The 17,097-nt window shown below is 55.4% G+C and overlaps 1 protein-coding gene across 2 annotated transcripts in view; it reads right to left on the minus strand.

The window, feature by feature from the left end:
• Positions 1-17,097, minus strand: part of Tcerg1l (transcription elongation regulator 1 like) — a 176,108-nt gene that overhangs the window by 18,109 nt on the left and 140,902 nt on the right. Inside the window, exon 8 of one of the 2 annotated variants that reach the window (XM_070011452.1) lies at positions 11,285-11,351. In XM_070011452.1, coding sequence (XP_069867553.1) covers positions 11,285-11,351 — 67 coding nt within the window. Of the gene's footprint in view, positions 1-11,284; positions 11,355-17,097 lie in introns of both variants that reach the window. The other variant, XM_070011451.1, reaches the window with a different exon arrangement.

Raw genomic sequence — 17,097 nt, forward strand, 5'->3', positions numbered from 1 at the left:
TCCCAGAGAGACCTGTAGGTTCTCCAGATCAAGCCATACCCAGCAGAACCTTCCTGCAGTGACTGGGGGCACTGGCCGGCCCACAGCTGCCTTGTGACTTTCAGCTCCACCCACCACAGACAGAGGAAGCCACAGTCCCGGCTGGGGAGCTCCATGGCCCCTCAGGAGGGTGGCATGGGCCCAGGCTCTGGGGCAAGGCCTCCGTCCTCAGGGCCCCAAGAGACCTCACCGCCTCTCTCCCAAGGACTGTTCCCGAAGGTCTTAAGCATATCACTCTCAGTGCATTCTGGGATCCTCTCTAGCAAATTGCCAAAGTTCAGGCAAGGCTGGGGAGCCCTCAATTTTGTAGTCACCCTGGGCAGACAGCCTGGTGTGTGGTTAGAATGTTCCCCTAGCCGGTGAGCCCTAAGCCCATCTACCAAGGGTGGGGCAGGATGGGCCTTGGGGTGTTACCAGCAAGGAGATGTAAGCTGGGAAGCGTGATCTCTGTGTCCCCGCACCCTCCAGGTGCTCTGGGCGACCACGGGGTGCTGCCGAGTCCTCGTAGGAAGGACCCCACCAGATCAGCCTGAGACCTCCAGACTGTGAGCTGAATGCGTCACTGCTGTTGTCAGATCGCCGCTGGCCTGTGGTGTTCAGCTATGGCACAAGCCGCAGACAAAGGCATCCGGTGACCCTACACGGTCCTAAGTCCAGGGCGCCTTCTTCCTCTCAGAGGACGTTGCACACCTGGAGTGATTCTGCAGGGACAGCATGGCCTCTGGTCAGGGTCAGTGCTTGGCCATCCGGCTGCACTTCTGAGGTACCAGCAAGGCTGCATTTTCAGGGCTCTGTGGTGAGATGCGAACCTGTGGAAGGCAGGTAGGACACATCCCTCACCTGGGCCTCCCTCCTCCCTTCAACACAGCAGGAAAGTCTGGGACAAGCCAGTCCTCAGCAAGCCCCTGGAGGAGAGAGGGGCCAGCTGCACCACTGTCCTAACGTGTTCAGATTGAAATAACAGGCGCGAATAAGAACGCCTGAAGATTGTTCAAAACTCTCCGTGCAGCCTCTGCCCTCAGGACTTTCTCAATTGAAATAATGCCTTTAAATACCTAGCACAATGGCTGGTCTGTAATGAGTACTGATATAATAAGAGGAGGAGGAGAAGGAGGAGAAGGAGGAGAAGGAGGAGGAGGAGGAGGAGGAGGAGGAGAAGAAGGAAAAGGAGGAGGAGGGGGGGAGGAGGAGGAGGGGGAGGAGAAGAGGAGGAGGAGGAGGAGAAGGAGGAGGAGGAGAGGAGGAGAAGGAGCGGGAGGAGGAGGAGGAGGAGGGGGAGGGGGAGGAGGAGGGGGAGAAGGAAGGGGAGGAGAAGGAGGAGGAGGAGGAGGAAGAGAAGGAGGAGGAGAGTGGTGATAGTGGTGATGGTGGTGGTGACAATGAAGATGCTGCTGGCGCTGATGGTGGTGGTTTGAAGATGCTGATAGTGGTGATGGCGCTGATAATGATGATGGTGATAGAGATGCTGATGATGGTGATACTGATAGTAGTCCTGTTGATGGTGATGATAACTTCACTGTCACCGCGAGCTTCTGACCATTCACTCTAGCTCTTCCCAGTTCATCTGGGAGAAATAACTTCCTCTGATTAATGGATGAGGAAAACCACTCTCTCTTGCTGCACAGAGGGCTGGCTGGGAATTGATCATCAAAACACCAGCAGCCTGTAGCTCTGGTGTTAGACACAGTCCGAGTTTCTGTGAATCTATTGTGCCGCTGTAATGAATGATCTTCCGAAAGATGGGTGCTGCCTGGCTTTGAGCCTCCACACTGCGAGACGCAGAGGCCTCTCCTAGCGGCTGTGCATCAAGCAGGTACATCAAGCAGGGGCCCTGGGTGCCTGGGCACCATCGGCCTGGCCTCCTCTCTGCCCACACCGCGCTGATCAGGTAGGATTCAAAGCCAACGCCGACAGCAGAGCGGACCTCTCTGGGTTGGAACACGCCCAGGGGAGTGACGCAGGATCAGCTGCCCCCTTCCCCACCCCCCCTCCTCCCCCGTGCCTTACACAGAAGCAGGTGTGCCCGGTGGATGGACAGCGATGGGGCTCAGGGTGCACAGGGGCTGAGCATCCATCGGGAGAGCAGGACAGGGCTGACCCACGACCCCCAGGCCCCTGTCCTCCGGCTTCAGGCTAGCTGCTTGCTCACCCTCCTCCACTTACCGCCGCCAGCCCTCCGGCCCTGACGCCTCTGCCTTGCTCTCCTCACCCCTTTGAGATCTGCTCCCACAGGCCCTTTGGCCGCCGATGACATTTGCCACGGAGGGTTTACCAAACCCCTTGTTGGCTCTGCACATCACACTGGACAGCGCTGACTCCCGCCTGCACCCCCGCCCCCGCCACGGGGACAGCAGGCTCTGTGGGGGCCGCACATCCACTGACCTTTCTAGGGGCTCTGTGGAGCTCAGCGTGAGCGCACCGGCCCTGGGCTCGGCCCTGAGCACGGGGGGGGGGGGGGGGGGGGGGAGGGGCGTGGCTGACAGTGACTAGTCCAAAGGCAAAAAGAAAAAAATCTTTGAAAAGACAAAAACAAATGTTCAAAGCCCAGCAACAACAAAACGGCTAGGGACATAGCTGGGAAGTAGACTTCCTGTGTGACACACGCCGCCAGGGTCAATCCCCAGTAACAACAATAACAACAAATTCTTTCCCCTCCAGGTGTCCTTTCTGGGGAACACTGCAGAAGAGACGCTGATGCAGTCACACGCAGCTTGGGACACAGGAATCCAGAGAATTCTAAGACGTGAAACACAAACCAACCTCATGGTGTTAAATAAGAGCAAAGATCAATAGGGCCCGGTGATTTCTAGTCTTCCCCCAAGATCTGTGCACGAAGTAAATCAATCAGTCAGAAAATCAGAGCAAAAGCCCCGGGGCACTGTCTCCACTCATGAGAGAGGGGGCGCGCACCCCCAAGACCTCAGCGTGGCCCCACAGGCCCAGCACAGGACTGCCCGAGGAGGTGGAGCCACTCAGAGCGGTCACCGCCCCGTCCCCAGCAATGCAAGTGCATAAACCTCACTGAGTGGAGTCTCAAGGTTTGGAGCGCCTCCCCCACCCCCCTACCCCTCCCCCCTCCACCATTTCACTGGAATATTCCACGATCCACGCAGCTAGGGAGCCCAGATGTGCAGTGATGCAGGGTGAGCTGCACGGGCCCGTGGGCTTTCCCTGCCAATGTAACCCTCGTCATTAGAGAAACTGGGCACGGGACATCTACATTAATAGACAGGGACACTGGGGCCAGAGAAGAGAAGGCCTGGGGGAGAGGAGTCTCTGGGGTGAAGAGGACAGATCTTAGAGCACAGCGCCTGAGCACCCAGACCCTCGGTGGAGCCCAGCGTGGAGGAGCACACTCACAGCCCTTCCCATCCTCACCACCTACATAAACACAGGTAATTAAAACAACCGCATCCAGGAAAACTACCGCAGGACTAATAATAAGAGTAGCTCCCCAAGAAGGTGCCCACCAGCAGCGGAAGCAAGGCCCAGGGCTTGCCCACGAATCTGATGAAAGTTTTAACTATATGAAAATAAATTACATTTTTTAAAAGAACATGAACTATGCTATAAAATAGAAACCCTTTCCAGAACAAAAAAAATGAGTAAGAATTATATTATATAAAACAAGAATTTTAAAGAAATGGCCTGAGAAAATCTAGGAGATTATGAGAAACAAAGAGGGGGAAATTAGAAAAGAAAAATAAGTGAGAGGGGCACAGGAGGGAATCGAGGGCAGGCAGGGAGGGATGCGGGGTACAAAAGAAAGGGCATCAGAGGAACATCACCAGAACAGAAGGGGGTGGCGGCTCACACCTGTAAACCCCAGCGGCTTGGGAGGGGGATACGGGGGGACTATGTCTGAGCCCAGCCTGGGAAAAATGTTTTCAAGACTCTGTCTCAAACAGTGGGTTGGTATAGTGGCGTGAGCCTTCATCTTGGCCACACAGAGAAGCACAAACAGGAGAGCTGCTGTCCCAGCCCATCTAAGCCACCCCAGGCACAGAGAAAGAAGCCAAATCCCAAAATAAGGAGTGCCAAAGTTCAGGTGAGGGGGCGCAAATGGCAGAGTACCTACCTGGCAGGTATGAGTGCCTAGATTCAGACCCCATCAACAACAATGAACGCCAGTGTCTGCGTGGAATCTCCAAGAAGGAAACAACAAACAATAGAAGACATACTAAAACATAACCCAAGAAAATCTTCCATCTGTAAAGATGGCCCCCCACGTCTCACATCTTTTATAACTAGCCAACCATCACTAAATGTGGCTAGGAACCCCACATTTATATCTTGTGTTTTCTGTTCGTCTCACACTAAGACTTTCCAAGGATAAACAAGCTAGTAGACGCAAATGAACGGCAGAACTGAGATACTAACGTTCAGCAGCCCAGAAGGAACTGGCGGATGGAGGCACAGCTCACACACACACCGCGGGAGGGGAGGCTACGCTCCGCCTCCGGAGGGAAAGAATGCCCCGTGCGCGACATGGCCTCCCCAAACAAGAATCTGAGCTGCACCTGGCCGGATAACCACACATCCACGAAACCCACAGGGCCCAGTGTGTGGCAAGTCACTGGCCACAGCGAGGAAATGGTATGTACTTCAATTGTGCGACACCAGGCTGTGAAAGAAGCTCACTGCTTCAAGGATCAATGAAGAAGATAAAGTGGAGCAGGAGAAGCCGGCAAGCTGTAGGAGACGAGGGAAGTCGGCAGGGTGCAGCCTGAGATCCAGCTTCACAGCGTCACTTTGGAAGAGCAGACAGGCAAGGAAGCTTGGATAATGACTGAGAAGTTACTTGCTTCCATAAGGAGTTGTTTTGTCTTGCTTATTGTTTAATCTTGACGTTTTAGTCACTTCTCCTAAGGTGTTTACAAATAAAATGTACTCGATAGGTAGGGTTTGTTTCACAACAATCTTGGGGGACTGGGGACTTCAGGTGGACAGTACTGGGCACTGGACAGCTGTGGAAGCTGTTGATGGGTATGAGGGTCATGTGCACCAAAACCCTCCTAAAATAGAACTAGTGCTCCCTGAATAAATGTTGACTTGTTTGCTTTGATGGAAGTTACTTCCTTGGGACCTGCTTCTCTCGCTGCGTCCCTGGGGGTCCTCCCCACCCCCATCGCCAGCCTCTCACCCTGGCTTAGGCCCCTCCCCCACTCCTGGGAGCCTTTGGTTTCCTAGAATCACCCCCACACCCCACCCACCCCACTGAAGAGTCTTCACCACAGAAGCAACAGTCATTCCAAACAAGCCAAGCCATCATCATCATGAAAACCTACGAAGAAATACATCATCTTCGGAGTGGAAGAGAAGAGACAAGGGCTGCCCACGGCTCCAAAGCCTCCGGGGTATAGGATTCGCAGGGCTGTGGGAAAGCAGGCCTGCCGAGAAGATGCCGAGGGGTCAGGTCACTCAGTATCCCCGCAGAGATGGACGCCCCCACACCTGGCAGATGGTCACCGCACAGCAAGAATGGGCTAACTCAGTTCCAGAAGAGGACGGCTGAAGGCAGAGCGCCCTCCGGGAGGCAGCCAAGTGGCCGGCTCTCCGCACCCACGCCACGTGCCGGCGGCACCACGCTTACCACGCCCTCGGGCGCACCTGCTCCTGCAATCTGGTGGCCTGAGGAAAGGTGTGTCAGCTTCAAGGCTGCACAGAGGCAGAAATCTTCATGGGCACTTGGGCCATGGTCCCCAGGCTTCTGCCACTCCTTCCTCGGGGCGGATGGAATCTGTGACTGAGGTTCCTCGTGTGAGGACAGCCACCCTGGCCCACAGTGCTCCGTGTGCAGAGGGCTCTGAGGACAGGAGGGAGCTCCCCGTGGGGGTTAGAAGGGAGTCTTCGAGTCAGAGGGTCAAAGAAGAGCCATAAAGTAAAGCTGGCCGCTGACGCGAACACCATCTCCAGTGAGGCTTGGGCTGGCTCTGAACGTAGAGGGGAGCTCTCTGGAGAATCTTATGGGGAACAGGGGCCACGGTCTTCGCGTGTCTGCTCCTAGCCTGAGGAGGGAGGACTCTGGGGTTGTCTTCAGGGAAGGGAAGGTCAGAGAAAGCCAAGCCCCGCACATGCTGCTTCTCAGCACCCCCGTCTCCCCTAAACACCTGTATTTGAGAACCATTGCCTCTCTGGTCGCCTGCTGGCAATGTGGCCTCAACGAGCCCCCTGACCGCTCTGTCAGGACGTGAGGTGGACAGGGGCACCACGGCTCTGTTGAGCACCAGTCGCAGTCACAGCCGATCCCTGGGCCTTCCTCCATGGTCAAGCACGGAAACAGAAGAGATGGCTCTCCTGAACTCTGTCCTCCTGGAGACCCAAGGACAGGCAGGCTTCCGTGGGAGGCGCTCGCCCACCCAGCGGAGGGCTGGGCTGGGCAGAGGGTCTCTGGGCCAGGAGGACAGGGCTGCAGCTCAGGTATAGTTTTCCAGGGAGCTCCAGAGGAGCAGAAGCACCCAGGTGAACCCCACACGGGGACGGATGGGAGAGGGGGCAGGACATGAAGACACAGGTGCTGTACAGAGCCGCGTCAGAGTCATCTCACCGAGGTGAGAATGGGGCTGGCCTGTGGTCAGACCTGCTGTACCCAGTCCTTTGAGCATCTAAGCTGCTGGGAAGCGTGAGGCCAGGACCACAGCCACCTGCTCCCAGCACAGAAGACACACCGCCGCCTGTGTGGTCCCAAGCCCACACACATCGAGCAGGGGCAGACGCCTGTCCCATGCATACCTCGCCAGGGCTGGAGTTCACACACGCAGGGATGTGGCTGTTCATGTGTCCAGCTCCTGCTTTCCCAGGTCTTGACCCATCAGGGAAACACCGAGCCTTCTTCTGTATAGTCGGCTGACAGGAGATGTGAGATTTCCAGCCCGCCAGCCAGGCGGAGATGAGAGATCCCCAAATCTGACATCCTCCTGAGGAATCGGCAGACAGCCGCAACGTGCCTGTGGGTTCGAGGCTGTGCTCCAGAGGCCGGGAGGCCCCTGTTTCCCATCACAGATGCAGCCTTGGGGCGCAGGAACAGCAGGGGAGCAGACCCTTGGAGGCAGGGGCCTCTGTAGAGGCCAGCGTCCCCTGCAGGAGAGGGGCGCCCGGGCCTGTTGCAGGCATCGGGTTTCTTTCCCTCTTAGTTCTCCAGCCTGCGGCCAGCCAGGACAGTCCCTGGGAGGCCCCCAGGCTCTGTCCACCCACCCACTCACCACGGCAGAGCCCAGTGGGATGGGAGGAAGACCGGAAGAGTCTAACTGGGAATCAATCACAGACACTCCGGTCAGGAGCTTCAGAGTCCATGCTAGATTGGACTCTTGGGGTCTGAGTATCTCTACTGAGCGAAGAGCTTTGGAAACGGGAAGAGAACGCCACCTCCCACATCCCCGCAGACAGAGGCTGCTGGGAAGACACAGCCTAGTCACACGCTTTCCTCTCAGACACGTCCAAGTTTCATGGTCATTTTTGCAAAGAAAATAAATGCTAGGATGATCCATGTTTCAATCTAAAAGACAGATTGCAAGCCCATAACAAACGGCTGCTTCTGCGCTCCATCCTCCCCTGGACAGATATCAATGCAAGGTCCTGCGTGAAATGCCCTCATGACTCACGGTGCAGGCTCAACAGCATTTGTAAAGCCGTGAGTTTCTATGGAGAGCCAATTGATCATCTGAAAGCATGCATTAAGTAAAGGAATTGCTTGAAAGGTAAGTGTAGGTTAATGGTTTGCTTTCCATGCGTGTCAAAGACCACCCCAGCCAGGGCTCACAAGTTCCCAGACAACTAGACAGAACTCAGGCACTGACGCCGGCAGGCAGAAAGCTCTGGTGCTATCCAGGGACAAATTAAACATACAGTCTGACAGCAATGTTACTTTTGAGGCTACTTTTTTTTTTTTATAACATTTTCAAATGTTCTCACCTTCTCCGTAGTTACTCTTTCTAACTTTTTAAGCATGGTTGAGGTAGGAAGGCGAGGGACCTCCTGCAGGAACGGGGCTTGGGTGCAGCCTGTCCTTGCCACCCATGCTCAGCCAGGGATCAAGACCCGCCTCCCCCAGGCAACAGAAGCTCTGTTTGCACGGGGATGTGTCCCTCCTTCCCCTCCCACAGTAGACTTTTTGTGGGTGTGGCTCTAACTCGAGAATGATCTCAGGGGTTGGGCTAAGGCTTCTGCACTATATCATGAGGTCCAAAAGCTACTGTGAAATTCCTGTGCTTCCTTTTGGGTGGGGATGGTCTTCCCTATTTCTGAAAATCCTCTCTGCCCATACCATGCTTTGGGGCAGGGACACAGGACCACATAACTCACTAGAGGGTATCTCAAGGTTACGCAGTGAACCCTGGCAGGTAAAGACTCCTCCCAGGGCCTACCTCCTCCTGATAGCCTGAAAGTCCCCGACCTTCTGCCGGACCTGATCTGAGGCTTTGTGCTGGGCATTAAGTGGTAGTGGAGACAGGTCTGAGGAAAGCATGGAAACCACCATGCGGATAGTTCTTGCTCATGCAGCCTTTTGGGTCTTCAGCCAGAGTTATTTATGACTTTGCCAAAGTGCCACACTTGCTGTTTGAAATTACAGTTCTATGGCAGGAGGACAACGTGAACGTGCCCACCCCAAGTCGCCGACCAACATCTCTGAAGCTTACAAAGGACAACGTCGAACGACAGTCCCAGAGAGCCCTTTCCACCCCTCATAGTAGAAGAAGTCAAAACCAAATGTCAGGAAGATGGAAGTGTGTGCCCTAAGCCCCTGGCCACTGAGAGACGCAAACCCAAGGCCGCCATGTGCTCTGAGGGGAAGAAAGCCACAGGTTCCGCAGCCGCTCTGCTCCTCACACAGGCCGGAAGCCACGGGCATTCCCGGCCACGTCCTCTCATCCTGATGTCCAAAGCCAAGGACCAACTGCTGCTGAGTTCCTAAAACAATTCAAGTATCCGAAATAAAATGGACTCCCTAACGTCAAAGGCACATTCAAAAAACAGCCCCAACTATGAGGAAGAGCCTGCCTCAGACCCGTTCTGCTAGACAGAACGCGACACGCTTTCTCAGTGGCACTCAGCAGGTATTTTCAGAGACTTTCATAATCTGAGAGCTTGTCAGTGAGACATATTTCTGCTCCAAGGGAAATTTAGGAGAAACATCATTTGAGCCTACATTATCTGAAAAATATCAATTTAATTCCATCTGTGTACAAATGCCCGCCACGCGCATCCGGCGTGCCAAGGCTGGTCTCGAGGGAAGAGAAGGCGGGCCGGCGGCGGAGACACCGCCAGCAGCCTCACAGTCTTTCCCTGGCTTCCCAAACATGGCAACTCAGCTGCCCAGAAGTCACGTGGCACAGGGAGATTTTAAGTGCTTTTTGATGAGGAAAATTCTATTATTCATACAGAAGGGGCAGGTCAACATCGATGGCTTTCAGGCTCTGTGGAGACCGGTTCCTGCTCTTGATGCCCGCTGCACTACACAGTGCACACAGCTCTCGTCGGGTGAGGAGGCCACGGGCTGCGCACAGCCATCTTCCATGGGTCAAAAGGTCAAGTCTGGGGCCATCAACCCTGAACTGGGGTGGTGGGGCCAGAGAGCCCTAGCAGACCCGCACTGGGGCAGGCTGGCTGGGGCGTGCCCGGCCCGCCATCTGGCTGCTTGGTTATTGTGGAGGACAGAGTCCCACGGCAAGGGTGGAGGGTGAGGGCCGGGCCTGCGTGGAGGGCCGCTGCTGGCGGGACGGCAGCCTCCTCCCACACGGACGACTCACCCTTAACAGAGCAGAGCTGCCCAAACTGGGGTCCCTCTGCGGAAACGTCCTTGCTGATTCCACAACCAGTCCTCAATTCTGGGAGCCATTCAGATGATTAGAACCCAAATGGCTGTTTGCATGTTATTTGATTGGCAAGTGTTCAGAATCCGAGGCCAGTCCCTGGGGAAGGCTGAGTCATGGAGGAGACAGACCGTTTGCTTCAGAACCAGAACTTTTCCTCATATGCCGGCCCCAACCCATGGACCAGGGGTTCTTCTCCATTTCCCCGCACTGGTCACTGGTCAGGTTGCAGGGTGCGCATGTGCGGGTGGGCAGGGCCATTGACCCATGCCGTGGCGTGAACGAATGCATCAAGATTCAGCTGTATCTACCTGTTCCTGAAGGCTTGGCCCCCAGCTGAGGCTCCCAGCCCCCATCTTTGTGGTAGTACAAGCTCTCTATGTTTCCTAAAAGTGACCCTCTGAGGAGATTTGTGGTTGCAAGAAAGCAGACATTCCTGAGGTTGGGTAGCAGGCTTTCCCCAGGGCCGCACAGACCCCACCCCACCCTGGAATCCTCTTCCACAGTCGCTGCCCCAGGGGTCACGGGCCCTCCACGGCAGCCTCTTCCACAGTCGCTGCCCCAGGGGTCACGGGCCCTCCACGGCAGCTCATGCAGGAGGCTGCGCCCTGACCTGGGCAGGAGAGTGGCTGGCCTTGCCTGCATTGTTCCTCCGAGTCCTGTGGATGTCTTGTTTCTGTCTACTGGGTGTCCACTGTAGAAAGGAGTCCCCCCTGCGCCCATCTGCCAGATGTGTGGTGGCCAGGCTGAGTCTAGCCACGTCCTTCCATCCTTAGCCAAAATACCTAGGGAGGAAGGGCTGTGCAGCGGCGGGTACCACTCTGATGCAAGATTTTCTTTTCCTCTGGCATGGCTAATGTCTGTCCTAGAAAATGTGTTACTTCTTCTAAAGCATATCTTCAAAGAGAAAATGCCCACACTGGCAACACACGTGCCCACCTTTGTGTCTGCCCCAGGGCTGGGGCATCACGGGAAAGGCCGGCGTCTCTCAGGGAGCCGGCGCTTCAAGCTCCAGGTAGAGAGCAAGCACTCTCGTTTGTAGATGAGACCCTTGTGGGCAAGGCTGCAGTCATTTCCCAAAGCCATGGAGTAAGCGAGGACATCGCGCCAGCCTGCCCACCTGTCCCCAGCAGCTGCCCTGATGCTCTAACAGCATGTGAGAAGCACGGCCAGGGCTGGCCAGGGTCCATGTGAGGGCCAGGGGAGAGCCAGCACTGACCCGGGTCCTGGTGTCTGGAGCTTAGGCCCATCTCCTTTCTAGAACACATGCCAGCACAGAACCCAAGACCTCTGACATCCATTATTGGCTGAATTAGTTCTCTGGTCCAAGTCAGCATAGCTGACAGAACTTCCTTGCCACACAGCCCAGGTGTCTCTTAAGGACAGGACAGGGCAGGACAGGGCAGGACAGGGCAGGACAGGGCAGTGCCACCTACCGGTTCCTCTTGGTCTTCAAACTTGGGTCTTCCAGGCCATCATCAGAAATGGATCCATCACTGCTGTCTGCTGAAAGAAAATCAAATTAATAGAGTGGGAGGGTCAGAGCTCAGACACTGCGAACACAGGCAGCTCTGGCACGCAATCAAGAGCTGGCTCGTTTGAGAATTAACAAAATAACTTCCCTTAAAGACGGCTATCAATCCTGAGAGCTCACTGGGAGCAGTCCTTCCTCTTCCACAGAAGAGAAACACGCTCCCGGTGTGGGAGGGGTCAGCGCAGCTCCTGCATTCAGAGGCGGCCGGGCGAGGGCAGGGATGTGCTCTGCTCTGGGACAAGCCTTCCCTCCCTCCCCTGCTGTGTCTCGGGACCGGCCGCCTGTGGGAGATGTCTTGCAGGTGTCCAGTGCAGGCCTGGCCTGGGGGCGTCCCTCCATCTAGGGCAGTGGCAGTAGCCTCTCCTGCAGGCGTGTGAGCACACACTGCCTCCATCTACTCCGAAAGCCAAAGTGCTGGATGACAGGTACCCCATTTCCACCCCGAAGAGAAGAGGGCGTCACGGTACCCATTTCCCCAGCTTTAGGAATAAAAGCTGGTCTCCTCTCAGTCTCTCACAGGGATGTCCCCTCGAGCCCGGGCTGCCGGGCTGACCACTGATCCCTACTGGTGCCAGCAGCCCAGAGCTTCCCAGCTCATTTGTCCGTCAGTACCTCCATCCTTCTGAAGCTACCAAGCCAGTCACAGGGCCCACAGCAGTGGGGAGGGGGGCAGAGGGTGCCTCCAGATTCCCCCTTCACCCGAGCCACACGCATCCCAAGGCCTCCTCCCTGGGAGGCTCCCCCTCATGACCAGTGCGGAGTTTAGGGGACACTTCAGTGACGCACAGACCTTCACACCTTTTCGTTCATACCCGCTCCTCCCCTCGTCTTCCCTCGTGCGCTGTGTTTGCAATCCCAGGGCCCCCAACGCCAACAGCGAATCAGCGTTTCTCAGTTGTGCTCTCCGTGTGGGGTGTAGGCTTGCTGGTAAGATGAGGGGCTCAGTCACAGATAAACGGCCCAGCCCTCACGCTCCAAATCAGCACTTCCCATGAAGTGAGGGATTCCCAGGCGCCACCTCACAAGGCCCAGCCCGTCTAGTGGCACACATATTTCCAAAGCTTGAAGGAAAGGGGAGAATGCCACTCGCTTAGTAAATGTAACAGAATAGAGATCATCCCGGAGGAAGGCCACATACACACACACACACACACGCGCGCGCGCGCGCACACACACGTATGCGTGCGCACACACACGTGCGCACGCACACACACACATGCATGCAAAATAGATTAATCCAAGATAGATTAGAAACTAAGTAAGAAGTAAGACTCTATGATTCTTAGAACAAAAATAAAGGAACCTCTGCATGACATGGATTTGACAGATGAAACATAGTCAATAAAAAGTTGATAAGTTGGACTTAGTCAAAATGAACAGCTTCTGTACATCAAAGACTCTACCCACAGAATGAAAAAGTCATATAATGTGAAAATATGTGCAATAAAGAGCTATGATCCAGAGCATACATGAATGCATGCATACATACGTGTATGTATACATAGAACCCCTACCACTCACACAACATAAAACCAACAACCAGGCTAAAAACAAGAAAGGACTAAATGGTCATTTTTTTTCAGAGAATACCATGCCCAGGAAGCCCTTGGAAAGACATTTAACATTATTAGTTTCAACAGAATGAAGCTCCAACTCAATCCTGCATCGCTAGGATGGTTGTAAACAAGCACCCACAGTGCCAACAAAGCAGAAAACACTAAAGGCCAGGGGGTGAGAGGAGGGCGGGCGCCTTGGAAATAGCCGGTGGGAGTGTGAAGCGATGAAAGCATTCTGGCTAGAAATGTGAAGGACTGGCACACACGCCAGCCGCTCTCAACCAGAGTTCTAAACAGATGCTCATGTGCTAGTGTTTACAGCAGCCTTAGTCACAGTAGCCCCAACTGGAACAACTCAAGGCCATCCGGCAGCTCTCCTGCTCACTCGTGGACAGGTGAGTGAGTGAACGAATTACAGAATGTGCACACAGGGGAAACGAGGGATGGATGGTCTTGTGCCCATAGCCTGGAACGCCTGAAGATCCCGTGTCACATGGGCCAGCCATACTGCCCCGTTCTGCTCACTCAAGGCAACGGGAGATGAGAATCCAAAGATGCAGGGGGTGGGGCCGTGGGAGGGTGCATGGGGTGTCCTGCAGGTCCTCGCAGCTGCCAGAGGAGGAGAGGACAGCCCCACGCGTGGCAGCCTGCGCAAAGCACTGCAAATAGCCACGTGTGCCTTGTGCTACGAGAGCGCCTCACATGCGAATCATCCACGTGTGAGCTCTCGGCATCAGTGACCCCTTGTGGGTCATCCACGTGTGAACTGTCCATGTCAGTGACCCCTTGTGGGTCATCCACGTTTGAGCTGTCGGCGTCAGTGACCCCTTGTGGGTCATCCACGTGTGAACTGTCGGCATCAGTGACCCCTTGTGGGTCGTCCACGTGTGAACTGTCCGTGTCAGTGACCCCTTGTGGGTCATCCACGTATGAATTGTCCATGTCAATGTCCATTTGTGGGTCATCCACATGTGAACTGTCCATGTCAGTGACCCCTTGTGGGTCATCCACGTGTGAACTGTCGGCATCAGTGACCCCTTGTGGGTCGTCCACATGTGAACTGTCCATGTCAGTGACCCCTTGTGGGTCATCCATGTGTGAACTGTCCATGTCAGTGTACATACAAGCACGGGTAAATGTTCAACTTCACATCATGGATATTTTACCACAACAAGAAGAAAATCAAGAACAAAACACCAAGAAAAATATTGGAAGAGTACCATGGCCCAAGCACACTGATTTATAAAAATCCATGTATCCATGTAACCCAATAGGAAAAACAAGAATTAGACTGCTTTCCAGCAGCACAAAACTAAAACAGGCCGACCAGTCTGAAAAATTGTTCCTTTCACTCACAATTAAGGGAACAGCCAGGACCAGGAGGACAGTTTTGAAAGTTAAGTTCCCAGTGATCTATGGCTCTGAGCAGAACACATTAGCAAAAGTGAGCTGATCATTCTACCCCAAGGCAGACCTGGAAATACTGTCAAAACTCCATATGCACGTTCCTTTTGATGTGGCAGTTCCAATACTATTAAATGACACAAGAGATGCGTCTGTAAAATGCACCTGTGTATATGCATAATCACACACAGGACCTTTTGTGTTACTTTTTTTAGGTCATAGAGTTTGAGGCCTGAGGTTGGATGAGCCAGCAGAGTCTCAGAGCCCCTGAGTCTCAAAACCCAACGCTTCCTTCCTGGGCATGAAGAGGCTGCAGCATGGCATCAGGCCACACAGGAAGGAGAGGCAAGGCCCCTGGATGACACAGACAGAATTAGTGGAGCTGAATTGTGCTGGGCAAGTGTGCGCGCACTCAGGTAAGATCCTTGGTGTATGGTATGGATCCAGATCCCAGGAAGACACAACTTGGGAGGCAGAGGACCGTACTTCTTACAGCACCCTTACCTCTTATAGCACCCAGCACCTCCTACAGCGTGACCTCAGCAGGGCAGACTCAGCATGCAGGAATTGGACCAGAGCCCCAGCTCATCCCTTCAGGACAGACGTCTCTGCCCAGGTGAGCATGCCCCCCCTGCCCCCTGCCCCTCTGCAGGCTCTGCTGGACCGTGCATACTTGCTGCCCACTTCAGCTACCCAGGTTCTGGGGACAGCTCTCCCAAGAGCAAAAAGAAGTGTTCCTTGCATCTGCATACATGAGAGTCAGACCTTGGGGGAGCTCTGGGTGTCTGCAGAGGTTAGCAGAGGCTTACAAGGGTTCAGTGACCTTTGTGCCAAAGAAACATGCAAGATACTGGAGGAGCAGGGTGTTGGTGGCTCTCACCCGTCAACCTGGTGAAACCTGGATTGTGCAGCAGGGGCAGGGGGGCTCTGTGAGTGGGATAGCCTGCTCCAGTCAGGCCTAAGTCAGGGCGGTCACAGGCTGTCTGCAAATGAGGAAACTTGGGCCCTTGTGGGTGAAATGGTCAGGTGCTTCTCTGGGCACGTGGAGGTCATGCATCTCAGGTCTGGATTGGCTCTGGTGGCCCGGTGTGGCCTCTACCGTGGGTGCTGGCGTAGACGCAGTCAGGCCAAAGCCTGGCTGCACCCAGAGTCCCACCTACAAAACCACCCCCCGGGCACAGAGACGCAGTGTTCCACAGGGTCAGGCCAGGCGCTGGCTGTCCCTCCCGAGCCGGCCTGCCCAGGCCTTCTCCACACTCCCTCCCTGTGGTCTGAAATCCACGATACTCACGACAGGCAGGTGGCTCGGTGAAGGTGTTGAGACCATGAGAATGGGAGCAGCAGGCCTGGGCGCCCGGCTCCTTGGAGGGGGGGGGGCGCCTCTCCAGCCCCTCCCACGCAGCGGTCAGGGAGCAAAGGTGCCGGGTCACTGGGTCATCCGCGACAAAGGGGCAGGGTGCAGCCCTGCCGGGTGCACTGTGCCTCCAGCACCGCGGCCGGTCATCACTGAGCGCAGTGTGTTATCAGAGTGTCCGGGACCGGCACACCCTGGGCTTGGTCCTTTCCAGCAAGAGCCGCTAGAAAATTCTACGGGCGTTAGACACGTACCCACTGTACTTCCTGCTCAGGCCAGTACAGGGATCTCTCAAAGGACTCCCTGTTTTACCCCTCACCTGCTTATCGCACGTGCCGTACAGGGACCGACCGACGTGGCCAGGGCGATGGAGCTCAGGAAACAGGAGCCCTCTCCACACAGAATCCACCGCCTGGGTCCCGCTGGCCCCACAACGCTCTGCCCACACATGGACGCTCCGGCAGTGCCAGTCGGCGGCCCGCCGCCCGGGGCCCAGGCACCTGCCCGGCTGTGATTCAGAGACCCTGTCCACACGGTCTCCACCAAACAATGCCTGGGAAAGTGACCCATTCACCAGCCACAGCTGTGTTTACCCACAGGGCAATTTTATATCCTACTTAGTGAAATGAACGTCATTATGAATTCACATTTGTCCTGAATATAAATGACTAAAATGTTTGCAGAGCAATTGGAGCGGAGTGCGCTGCTACCATCTCTAGTTACCGCCCGGGGCTGAGGCGTGTTGGGCCAGGGCCGCCTGCACCTGTCCCTCCTGTGAGCCCAGCACGCAGCTCACAGGCGCTGGGCCCGGTTGCTGTTCCTCAGACCTGGGCTCGAGCCCACTGGGCTGCACTTCCCATGCCCCGCGCTCTTTGACTGAAGCGTGAACTTGGGTTCTCTAGTCCCCTCTCCTGTGAAGTGGATATCAAGATGGCTGTGGGCAGACCAAGGCCTCCCAACGGGATCATGTCCAGCCCAGAGGCCTCCGCAGTGTTACGTCACTCAAGACGTGCTAAGCAGCTCGCCCGCATCACCCAGGTGGCCTCGGACAGTCACAAGGATCCTTCCAAGGGCAGGCGAGAGAAGGAGGGCTGGGCTTAGAGAAGCTACTGGATGCTACCCTGCTGCTTGGAAGAGGAAGGCGGCCCGCAGGCCCAGCCCAGCTCCTCTAAGAGCTGGAAGAGGTGAGGAAAGGGAAGGGAACCTCCACCCAGAGCCCCAGATGATAGATACCTCCCCGCCCCTCCCCCAGGAGCCTCACACTGGAGTCAGAAAGCAGTCCCACTTGTCTTGCTTCGACTTCTTGTTTGGGTAATTTGTTACAGAGACAAATGGTTCCCAGGGCTCCTGGCAGCCACCTGCAGGGCTTGGGGAGATTTAAGGGAGCCACTTGCTGCCATT

Source organism: Dipodomys merriami, unplaced genomic scaffold, assembly GCF_024711535.1.
Source record: "Dipodomys merriami isolate MVZ:Mamm:240054 unplaced genomic scaffold, mDipMer1.0.p SCAF_82, whole genome shotgun sequence".
NCBI classification, from domain to species: Eukaryota; Metazoa; Chordata; class Mammalia; order Rodentia; family Heteromyidae; genus Dipodomys; species Dipodomys merriami.